The sequence below is a fragment of the Ahaetulla prasina genome, chromosome 5 (assembly GCF_028640845.1).
Source record: "Ahaetulla prasina isolate Xishuangbanna chromosome 5, ASM2864084v1, whole genome shotgun sequence".
NCBI classification, from domain to species: Eukaryota; Metazoa; Chordata; class Lepidosauria; order Squamata; family Colubridae; genus Ahaetulla; species Ahaetulla prasina.
The window spans coordinates 23548283-23561113 of NC_080543.1; the positions used below are offsets into that span (position 1 = coordinate 23548283).

The 12831-nt window shown below is 38.9% G+C and overlaps 1 protein-coding gene across 1 annotated transcript in view; it reads right to left on the reverse strand.

Annotated features, from left to right (window-relative positions):
* Positions 1–1223, reverse strand: part of EXPH5 (exophilin 5) — a 68406-nt gene extending 67183 nt beyond the window's left edge. The window contains exon 1 of the mRNA XM_058185003.1: positions 763–1223. Within this exon, the coding sequence (XP_058040986.1) occupies positions 763–881 (119 nt within the window). The 5' untranslated portion in view covers positions 882–1223. The remainder of the gene's footprint in view (positions 1–762) is intronic.
* Between the last annotated feature and the right edge of the window lie 11608 nt (positions 1224–12831).

Consider the following 12831-nt stretch of genomic DNA (forward strand, 5'->3'; position numbering starts at 1 on the left):
CCAAAAAAACTTTGGAGGTGAACCAGGATGTAGTCAGTGCCCTCCCTTCCCTTTATTCTGTGTGCAGAACAGAAAGAAAACAGCCCAAACGTTTTAAAAAGTCTGAGAAAAACAGATATAACTTTATACCAATCAACCAGGAATCTACAAGAGTTGTGGATTGGAAATAATTTGAATTCAAGTTTTGGAACTATTGTAGAAAAAAACCGAGCATCTCAGAATAGGTCTCTCTTGGAGTACCTGGTCCTGTCCTCACTTCTCTGCCACTCTATTTTTTACTCTCAGCAATACTATCAATTTGCCAAGCAGCTGAAATTTGCCTGCATTGCCTCAAGACCAACCGGTTTCTTTTCTAACTCAACAATTTTGCCTTTCTTGTAAAGGAAATGTATGCCGGCTGAGAAATCCGGGAATTAAATAAATGTACGCCCAAATCAGACTGGAATGAAGCAACCTACAGCTGTGAAAAAGCACCCGGGGCTCAGGAATAAAAATAAATAAATAAATCAGATGAACTAATGTTCCAAAGGACCAAGGTGAGATCCAAATAGCCGTTTTGCCCCGAATCCTAAAAGGAGCATAAAGATTTAGATAGCATCTCTCGCCCATGCCCCTTTGCGAAGGGCGCCTTCTTCCAAAAGTGTTGCCCTCCAGATGGGCAGGATTAAGCTTTCCACATTTCGGGAACAGCAACAGGTTTGCAAAGAATTCGGTTTGGTGCAGAACTGCAAAAGCGACCCGCCAAGAGAGAGGATCTCCTACCTCAGCCTTTCTTTTTCGGCTTTTTTGAGTTGGGAGTCCCGCTCCAACACTTTGAGGATCTGCCGGGCTTCCTCGCCATTTAAGAAGCTCAGATCTATGCCGCGGGATGACCGACTCATTCTGGATTTGGCGCTGTGGAGGTCAGCCTGGACTGTTCACCTTTGACTCTCGCGTTGCGTCACCGGCATAGCCCGGCGGGCCCCTGCCTGGAAACCGCAGCTTCGGACCCGACAAGTGAATAAGGAGGCGGCTGGGACGACCGGAGTTGGCTCACTTTTTCTTATCCCGCTCTTAACCGGGATAAGGCGAACTAAAACCGGTAGTCAACGCGCCTAGCCCCTACCTGCCCGAGAGACACCTGTGCGATTGGCAGCTCGCTTGACTTATCCGAGCGATTGGCGCTGGAATCCCGAAGTCGGAACGGGCCAATCGCTGACTCGGAGAGGGGCGGGATCTCCCTTTCTCGAGGTGTCTCTGGGTCGCCGCGTTTCTCCTTCTCAAATGTTTGCTTTTTAAAGGCTTCGGGACAGAAATGTTTGCTTTGGCTCCGGCCGACGCATTTGTAAAGCTGTGAGAGATAATATGCTGGAAAAATAGGCCAAAGGAGTGAATGTAACTTCAGAGCAGTGGCACACGTTTTAGAGGCGCTGTTATTTTTAACTTTCAAAGAGACTTGGGGGGTGGGGAGTCAAATAGCTATGGTAGAAATTGAGCCATAATACCCTGAATTTTTATTTGGCATATAGTATGTGAACTCCGTCACTGGCTTGTAAAAGGTTGTGTCATGGCATAACATAATAATCCCCACCTGGGTGCATCAACTCCCAAGTACAGGTAGTCCTTGTTTTACAACAGTTCATTTAGTGACCGTCTGAAGTTACAACGGCACCGAAAAAAGTGACTTAAGACCCTTTTTCAGGCTTATGATCATTTCAGCATCCCCTCCTGGTCATGTGATCAAAATTCAGACCCTTGGCAACCGACTCATATTTATGACGGTTACAGTGTCCTGGGGTCACCTTTTGTAACCTTCTGACAAGCAAAGTCAATGTGGAAGTGGGATTCATTTAACAATTGTGTTAATAATTTAACATTTGCAGTGATTCACTTAATGACTGGCAAGAAAAGTTGTAAAATGGAGTAAAACTCACTTAACATTTGTCTGATTTAGCAACATAAATTTTGTCCTCAATTGTGATTGTAAATCTAGGATAATCTGCAATAACCTTGAAGGTTGGGTGGGGGCATTCTGGGAGTTGAGAACTACACATGCAACACACAGATTAGGGAGAGCTACTTTAACCTGTGTGAATCCAGCTAGTCCTGATTTGTTAAAAAAATTAAGCAAACTATCATCTGGCTTTAGCCCACCACTGAAGAAGAGGGATAAAGAGAAGTGTGGGGACCAGTTCATGTAGTGATTGGTGAGGAAGAGATACACATGCAATGGTGCATCTAGATTTGAATTTTGAAAGTGAAGTCTGGTCAAAAATGCATCTAAAGATTAACAAGTAATGAAGGCAAAGGTCAAAAGTTGGATAGCAATAGTTAGAGGGTAAGGTCTAGAAAGTTACAGTTGTTCGTTTTCATATTGTTACTTTAAAAATATCTTAGACTTGCATATAAAATGGTTCTAAAACAATATTTTTCAAACTTGGCTACTTTAACATGTGTGGACTTCAACTCTCAGAATTCCTCAGCTAGTATGCAAGTTAACATTTATTTTTTTGCCCCAGAAAAAGATGCAGGGTTTTTCTTTTGCATGTTTCTTCCATGCAGTGGCTGATTAGGAAAAAAATACATCTCATATTCATGTTTTAAACCTTTATTCTATACTGGGACCTCTTTTTTAAAAAGTATTTTTTAATATGATCAATATAGTTAGATACATTTTCCCAGACATAGAAAGTACTGCAGACTTTTACAGAACACAAGGTGACTCATAGACTCTTCAATTTTGTATGTCTAAATTTATCTATGGGTTGGTTTTTGTCAAAGGTCTGTAATACTTTTTAATCACATAAAACTAGCCTCAACATCTGGATGAAAAATTTGAGGGGATAATTAGCACCACATATAGTTTAATGTTTCTAAAGCAGGTGCTAAGATATATAATAATAATGAATGAGCCATCTAGTTTTATTCTTAGACTTTCCTGTTTGATATAGTGCTGTAAATGGAGGGTTTTATATTCTATAGTGAAAATTGCAAAAATGGCAATGTTGCAAAAAGAAAAAAATCTAGTTGAAATATTAAAAAAAAAAGACTACGGAAAAATTGTGATAACCTCACAGCAATTAGCCCAGAGGTGCTGAAGAACTGTAGAATCCAGTCTGTTCCTGTTTGAATTAATTGCTCTGGGAGATAACTGTGATAATTACAAGATAACGTGCAAGACAAGTTTAATTAAATCAATTAATTAAATTACAGGAAAAGTTACACTATGGAACAAATGCAAATATGTAGTACTCCTTGGTTCTATATTAAAAATAGAAATGATAAGAAAGCCCTTGATGGAATGACCAAATCCCTCCTTAACAACCATTGCCCTGTTTTAGCTGTGTAAACTTTTTTTTTAAGTGTCACTAAATTGAAAGTTGATAATTCAAATAAAGTTTATCAATAAACTTTATATGTCCCCCAACTTCCAGAGACTCTGGGCAGTTTCAATCCTTTTTTTTTTAGTATTTGTATTATTTAACCACAATAACACATCACTTATTCACAGATGCCTCTATAAATCTAAGCTTACAAATATTTTATTATATGGCGTTCGGTGTGTTTTTCTTGTTTGTGGTGTTAGAAAAATTTGTGCATATGTATAGGGATATTTGCAGCCATTCATGATAATAAGTCTCTAAGGTCTGAAGTTAAAATTATGTGAAATTTTAATAGTAAGTGTATTGACTTATTTGATCCATGTGATCCTTGTGTTGTGTGAGAGAACTCTCATTATAAAATTAATATGAAGAACAATATAGGAAAATAGAATCCACACTGAAAGGCTAAGATGATAACATGGCAAAATGAGGACAGTTGTGAAAGTTGTTGACCACTACTTATAGCAACCAAAAATCTTGAGGCATTTTTTGATCCACAAAATGCTGTTCACCTCACTGTAACTCTTATTATATTAAGATACTGTATAGCCATATGCCAATCTTAAATGGCATATGGGTATATCTTGATATATTTCTGTAGTGAGCAGTTGCTCATGGCCCAGTCGTATAATTTACACCTGCCTTCGAGGTGCTGTAGTACTTAGCAGATGGACTCAGGACTGCAATTGTAGAGATTAATTATGCTTTTCATCTACACTCTGGCTTTCTCACCATAATCCAACTTGTTTGCAACCTTCTAAACTAGTCTGTTGACTGGGAAGTTGTTTTTCCATTCCCTCTTTTTAAGTAAGCTTCAGCATGTAAATAAAATAAACTGCCAGCTCCACCAGCTGCTTTATATGAACTGAGAAGGAAGCGTTACAGTACTTTGGTCTTTACCTCAGGCCAATTTTCTATTTCACCAGTATCATAACATATTGTAAGCCGCTCCAATGATGAATATTCTAACGAAGAAATTGCTGAGTTATTGGCTAGATATAGCCAGCACCCAAAAAAAAAAAAAGCATCAGCTTTCTCATTATTGAAACTTAAATGTATTTTCCTCAGAGATCCATGGTTGTTTTTTTTTAAGTTCTACAACCTCAGAATGACATTGGCAATTGTCAAACTAAGCACACTAGAAGCAGTTCCATTGTTCTAATGTAAAATTGACATGACTAGATCGAGCAGGAGGGAAGCAGTTTTTAAAGAAAATGATGCATTGTTGGAAGGGAGGGTTAGAGCAATTTTCTTCATTTCTTTTTAAAAATGGAAGCTAACTGGGTCAGTTAGAGCAGGGCTGTTATGAGAACAAACCTGGGATGGGTATGGGAAGAACCATGCATATTATTTTGTGTTCTGTCAGTGGAAAATAAGGTATACGTATAACAAAGTACAATGTTTTCTGAATTTTGCTTGTGGGGTAGATCAAAGGTGTTTAATCTTTGTTTGATCTTTGCAATGCCATGATCATTTAATATTATATGTATATCTATAGAGCTGGATTACTGTACATAAAAATGAATACAAAACTGATCTATATAATAGCATAGAACTAAATTAGAATAAATTGTCAATTGAAGCTGGCAACCACTTAAACAAAATAATCCTCACTTTATAGAAAGTCAGCGATAGGTGCAGCTATGGGGCTACAATGGAGAAGTTCTCCATTTGGGTCTATGTCTTTCTCATCTCAAGAAGCTTGGACTATAAGATTTTCTATCAGGGATGATGGCACAGGATGGTCAGAATCCATTTGGTGGAGATGTTTCTTAAAGTAATCCAAAGCTGTGTCATATAAATTCACACTTTCAATTGGTCTCAAACATATTGATACCCAGGGCAACAATGGCAGTAACTTCTCTTGCTAACAATCTAATTATTATGTTTTGGATCAAATGTAGTTTCTGAATGGTTTATAATCAAGCAAAAAAGGATTCATACAGATTTTCTACAGTATATGTGTTTTTAATGGTAAAAATGGGTGGTTTACAGAATCTCAAGAAACTCTCCTTTATTTTTGAGTTTATTAATGCAGTCTTTCTGAAGTGTTTGAATGTCTGTTTGCATAACGGACTAAGTCTGTTTATTAGATTAGCTAGTTTCTTTCTAAAGATATAGCACTTTTTTCCTTAGTTTCAACTCCATCTCCTACATCTGAAGACTGGACACAAATTGTCAGACAGCTGGATTGAGAACGCCTTTTCAAAAGAGATTATAGCACTGCCTCCTTCAGGGTTGGTGGCACCTGACCCTGTCTCAGAGAGGCATTAACCTCTGCCCAAATCTGGTCCAACATGTCCTTCCCATTGCCTGAAGGAGTCAGGCTAAGCAAGAATCCATCTCATGACAATGCTCCTGCTACATAGTTCCCATCCACTTCCTCAAATTTCACACAATGAATCCCAAATAACATTGCAAGACACCACCTTGTTAAAGATGGCAACTGGCATTCGGTACTAAATGAAGTATCAGCAACTTTATCTGTCTGTCCCAGCAATCTGCTTATCCTTTAGTCAGTGCAACGAAATGAGATTCCACCAATCTGTTAAGAACATAGCAGGATACACATTCCACTGCTGCTACCACTACGGGACAGGTGCAAATATGAGCATATTTTTTAATCATATTCTTATTCATAAAATTAAAAGAATTCAAGATTAAGGATGGTGCTCAGATTGGAATCGCTATCCCTAAAAGGATACAGGTGAAAATGTTAAGCAGGTTAGCTCAGGTTTCATTTGGAATTTTATATTTTTAGATTAAATTGGTTATTGATTTTAAATGTAAATAGATTATTGTGGATCTTATTTGAAGGCTGCTGTGGCTTGTAATGCCTGGAAAAAATGTTGGCAGTGCATCCTGCACTACAGAGAAAAATTCCTAATAAAGAGGTTACCACATTTGAGCTGGGACCACATTCCTTTCTTTACACTCATTAAGGATGAGTCAAGGACAGAAGGAGCCAAAACAGCTGCTTTTTTGTTATTTAAGTGGAGACCAATCTTACTCCAGGGAAAGATTGTGATCTCTCTGCTTATTCAAGGCAGGCAATGTCACAGGAAAAATAAGTCAAAAGCACATATATCATCATATGGCAATATTTTATGTCAGAAAATTAGCATGTACAAATTATGGAACACCTTAAGGTGCTGTGATAAAGCATTTTATTATTATACATAATTTATAACCTGCCAAATCCCAAATAACTATTGTTATGTTCCACAGCTTTGCCCTTGGTCTTTCTATCCTCAATCTGGAAAAAATAAATAAAACACCGTTCTGAAAAAAAACCCCAACATGATTTGTGAGGGAACACCCCTTCCTACTAAAATCAACAGTAGTACCACTAATTGCTAGTGTTTATTTTTTGTTAAGGAGATAGAGAGAATATTAATCTGGACCACATTTACTTCTGATATTTGAAAGCAATAAAAAACTGTATATGTAATTTCTCCGCTTAATAAGTGGTATCAAGAGTTATTTTAGAATGTTTCCTTCTTCCTATCCATAAAATCTTGAAATATCTTGCTTGAAGACGAGAGCTAAAGTTTTTTAGAAACTTTGTGATTGCATGAAATAGATTTTTCTTTCTAAAAAACTGTGCATCCTCCCCCCACCCCCATATCGCATTTCCAACATTACAGGTTATTTACCTTCCATTGTACATCCTAATTTTTCTAAGTGTCTCAATATGGCACAATTAGAGAGAGACACCTGCTCAATGCATCATAATTGCATCATAGGCCTAAAATGAAACATAGTGAAAATCAAAAAGCACAATACACTGGGTGGGATCAATGCAAAGAATACTGTTAGTTCCTATGTTTATCTGGAAATCACAGTGTGTTTGTGTCTACTCAAACTTGTCCTTTTGGATAAAGTCCAGTGGAATAGAATATTCGAGCACATTCATTCCAGGAGTGTGTGTGTCAAGATGGTTGATGTACATAAAAAGGAAGTTTTGATTGTGTGGTTGCAGGAGCTATTCTGACTTTTGATAATAGACACACGAACACAGACCCAAATATCTCATGTCTGAAATTTGGCAGCATGGTTTTCTGATTTTTTTTAAAAAAATAACAAATTTTGGCTGATGCACTCATCAGATAAGGATACAGGTAGTCCTCAACTTACAACCACAATTGAGGCCAAAATTTTTGTTGCTACGTGAAACATTTGTTAAGTGAATTTTGCCCCGTTTTACGACCTTTTGTGCCACAGTTAAGTGAACCAGTCTTCTCCATTGAAAATTTGCTTGTAAGAAGGTCACAAAAGGTATCACACAATTCTGGAACACAGTAATATGAACCAGTTGCCAACCATCCAAATTTTGATCAAGTGTCTATAGGGATACTGCAATGGCTGTAAGCGTGAAAAACATTCATAACTCCCTTTTGTTAGTACTGTTGTAACTTTGAATGGTCACTAAACAAACTGTTGTAAGTCGAGAACTACCTGTATCTTCATACTGCTGCCATATTCCCTGCAGCCATTGAAGAAAGAAAATACATTTTTAAAAAATGTGGCCAGAAAAAATTGTCGATCTGTGTTTTAAGACTTTGCAGTTAAATAAGCCAGGATAAAACAGCAACCTTGCTCTAATCTCATTATATGTCCATGTCTCTATTTTCCACTCAATCTTGTGTTGGAAAGTATTCCATTACTTGTTGGATGCCTAACTCTGCCCTGGGTGTGGTGTAACCACACCTATCACTGCATGCCTGTGCTTCTAAGGATTTGGGCTCAACAGCTCTTTCTTTTTATTCATCATTCCCTAATTTGAGATAGGCACAAAACGTTTCCTTGGAACAACATTCACTGCTTTGTTGCCTTTAGCTTGGGAATTAAATATTCCCTACTTTGCAATGTTTTTTTTTCTTTTAGTAACAGCTGAACCATGTGCCAGATGGACTATGGCTAAATGTAAACTATCCTGTTACATATGTAAAAACAAGCGCTTCCATATTTATCTAGAACTTACATTCTTTTAATTGCTAACTTTAGAAAAGTCTCTCTCAAATTCAGCTTGACTCATGATGACTACTGTACATTAACATGTCCAAGTTATTTTCCTGGTAACATCACCATCTCCATGTTCATCATTGGGTCATGTGATGTTTTTATACTGTTTTATTATGTTGTTATAAACCACCCAGTCAGGTGAGATAGGAGGTGTAGAAATTTAATAAACCAATAAAATAACCTTTTGGGGAGATTTTTTTTTACTTTATAATCTCTAGTCTATAGGTCTAGGATTTCTCCTGTGTTCTCCTTAGGAATGAAAGCAAATATACATGTCCCAGGAAAAAGTTGCAGATAACTGGGACCACAGATTTAGTCTTCCTAGTGTTCAGACTCGTCCTGGAGCCTATCCTCAGGGAACTTCTCTCCACTGGAATGCACATTGTGCTCAGGGGTGGGTTCCACTTACTTTTATTACTGGTTCCAATGGGAGCGCACCAGAGGTGGGTTTCAGCAGGTTCTGACCAGTTCTGGAGAACCAATAGCAGAAATTTTGAGTAGTTCGGAGAACCAGTAGTAAAAATTCTGACTGGCCCTGCCCCCATCTATTCTCTACCTCCCAAGTCCCAGCTGATTGGGAGGAAATGGGGATTTTGCAATAAACTTCCCCTGGATTGGGGACAGACTGGAGATTTTACAGTATCCTTCCCCTTTCGTGCCCACCAAGCCACACCCACCAAGCCATACCACACCCACCAAGCCACACTCACCGAACCAGTAGTAAAATTTTTTGAAACCCACCACTGGAGCGCATGTGTGCGTTTGCTTTTCTCGCGCGCACTTCTGCACATGCGCAGATCGTCAGTGATGATGCCAGGGTGGGTGGGCGGAGCCTCTCACCACCATTATTACCAGTTCACAAGAACCAGGCCAAACTGGGAGCAACCCACCATTGATTGCACTCCAGCACAAGTCCAAAAGCTTACAAAACTCAACATCTGGTTCTGGTGACCGAACCAGATTGAATCCTGTTTTCCTTAGCTTTTTCAGGATCAGTCAAAATTGACAAGTTGCTGTCATCTGAGAATTATTACTATTTCTGGATATAGACTGAGGGCACCTTATATTATCTCCACCGTAAAAAAATAGTGACTTATTTTTCTCAGACTGGCTGTATTAAAGATATTAACACAATCCCTTTTTGTATGAAACCTCAACATTTTGCAACTGCCCTCCTCAAAACAAGCTCCTTTTCCAAAATTACCATTAACCTAAAACCATTAGAGTCAGTTATACCTTAAATTACTTAGTGTGTTTATATGTTTTCATCCTACTTTAATGGCCGGGATTTTTTCCTGAAACACCCCAAAATTAAAGTTTGGAGAGAAGCCCCGAAATCTTCAGTTGAGATCTCTAGCTCTGCTATCGGAGAATTGTAGTTCCTGTGGGAATTAACAGTTAAAAGTCCCTAATCCAGTTTATGACCATAGAAATTAGCATGACCACTCTAAAAATAAGCATGGCAAGTTCTTTCAAACAAGATTTCAAAAGATCATGAGATTTTTATTTTTTTATCATGTTTTATTTTATAAACAAACATACAATATGTAATCAGTCATTCAGTGTTATCGTCTAGGTGCTTCTCCTGTGGCGGCGGCTTCTGCTTGTTTCTCCTATTGTTTCATCATTTCTTTATATTTTCTATTCATTTGTTATAACATGCTCCCCACATTATTCATTTATTATAACATTCTCTTGCTTACTATTAATACATTTATCTATCTTCACTCTCCCCTTTCTTCTTCCATTGTTTCATTACATTTGCTCTCTCTCTATATCTTCTCTAACCAATGGTAAAATTGTCTCAATTTCTTAAAATATTCTGACTCCTCTCTTTCTTTAATTATCAAAGTCAATCTATTCATTTCTGCACAATCTAATATTTTCTTAATTACTTCTCCTTCTGAAGGGATTTTCTTTGCTTCCCATCTTTGGGCAAATGCTATCCTCGCTGCAGTTATTACATATATAATCAAATATATATTTTCCTTACTAATTTTCTCTGGTAGTATACTTAATAGAGATTTTTTTTGAATATGTCGTATTTTTGCTTTTACATGATGAAATACATGATCTCAAAAATGTTCACCTAGTTGTCTAACCTAATAGCGACATTAATTTCATTGATTGTCATTGTAGGTTGACTAGAACTGTAGTTTAAAAGTGAAGGTTAACAGCTGAGATTGATACATATAAATTGCTATTACAGCTAGGGTTAACACTTCTAGAAATGAGCCACAGTTCTGCAGGACAATACATATTTTGTTTCTAGACTGGATTTTAGCAACTTGGGGCTCTCAAACTCTTTTGCCACTTGAAGTCCTTTTCAATTACATTTTTAGTGTTTCAGCAACACAACTGTCATAATTAATATTGATATTTGCAACTACTTTGAAAAAGAAAATCCATTGAAAATTTAAAAAGAAGTATCCAATCTTTGCCCCGGAAGGTTTGGTGATAGGCTAACCCAAAAAGCTGGCATCATTGCCTTTCAGTTGGCTATAGAATTTTGGAAGTTGAAATGTATAAATTTTAAATTTGCTAAATTTATGTATGTAGAGAGTAAGGAAGAAAGCCTTGATGGAGATATGTAAGCTCCATTGCCTAGACCAGTGTTCCTCAACCTCAGCAACCTTACAGAGGGTGGTGAGTACAGCACAAAACATCATGGGCTGTCCCGATACCACCAGATGAGATCAATAGAGCTCGTTGCCTTAGAAGAGTAGGAAAATTCTCAGGGATGACTCTCACCCTGGTCATCACTTCTTTACCCTCCTACCATCCGGAAGGAGATATAGAAGTATAGCCAGCAGGACAAATAGGCTGAAGAACAGTTTTTTCCGTGGGCTGTCAGACTCCTGAATGAGAAATAACATCATAACTATGTATTATGATGAACTGCAGGGCCGGCGCAATGTGTAACATGTTCACACTGGTTGTCGTGTCCCATTCCTCCGCTGACGGCCGGGTCGGGGAAGTCCATATCAAGCGTGCCTCTGCAGCTCTGCCAAAGTCCTATCAGAGTTCTCAAGGCAGGCAGGAGACCAGGAAGTGACTTCAGCAATCCAAGTTAGACTTTACCTGACTCAGAGAATGCCAGAAAGCAGATCCTTTATATAGGCCATGGGGTGTGGCTCCATGACTCAGCACTTATCCAGGCCTGCCCCTCCCTTCTTTTTGCTGACGTCACCTCTCAATTCTCCGGAAGCGAGGATCTCTCCAGCCTCCAGCTGTTGGTAATCTGAGCTCATGACTGGCTTCACATTCTTCAGGCTCACATGCTGTGGGGGAGGGGTTTAGTTGCTCCATTTGCCTGGGCATGGTGCCAGAACTGGAGGCTGAAGGCACATCAGGCCCTTCGTCTTGCTCGGCCTGTCTGGGCATGGTGCCAGGGCTGGGGCCTGGAGGCACGCCAGGACATTCTTCCGAACTATCAGCGTCCGGCAGGAGATAAGAGGGGCCCGGCTGCGGCAGGGGGAGCGGGCGAGACACAACACTGGTGCAATAGGACTGGGTGTTTTGTTAATATGATTTATTGGATTAGGGATTTTTTTGTCTTCACTGTGAGTTGTATTATGTTGGGGGGGGTGCACTGAGGGAGCTCAACCAATCTGTACGTATGTTGTGCACTGACAATAAAGGTTTGAACTGGATTTCAACTCCTAGAATCTTAAAACTGCTGAGGTTGAAAAACTCAAAAGGGACTAAAGCATTTCTTAAGCACAGTATAGCCAGGTAACATGTGGCAGTGACTTGGGTATCTTTCTAATTCATTGAACCATAAGAAGGAAAAGGTACAGCACAATTAGATTTGCAAGATTCTTAGATTATAGCCTATTGAAATATAGTTATAGATACCCTGTGGAGTTGATTTCATGGGGTGGGGTCTGCATAGTGGGTGTCAGGTCTGGAAACCGTCTTTCGTATTAGGCCTTCAGACCTGCCACGTTTACTACTGGGAGAAACTGGGAGGGGGGATTGTTTGGAGCACTGGTGACATATAGTCATAATAACATTCCTTTCTCAGACAGTCAAGGACAACTTGCCCTGCCCTTGGAAGGCTGGAACTGGGAGGCATCTCCAGTTGGGACAGTGCTTTGATTGGACCATGTGATGGATATGTGGGTGCTGGGCAGGGACTTTAACTTTTCTTTGGGTGGGGAAAACCTGGAAACTTTCAGATTCGGGTTTTCCCAGATGTGCCAATATGTCATCTTTAATAAAATGTAACTTTGAGGAAACTCAAGCCTCAGAGGTTTATTTCATTGGGGGTGTTACTTGGAACCCTGACAGTGGAGCTGACACTCACCCACTGGGAATTCAGCTGAAACTCACTTCCAAAGCCAAGAAATGACTTGTTTTTTTTTTCAAAACAGGTTATGACAAAATAGTTGCACAATTCCTCATTACTGATATCAATTACTGTTTTATTCCAAATTTATAC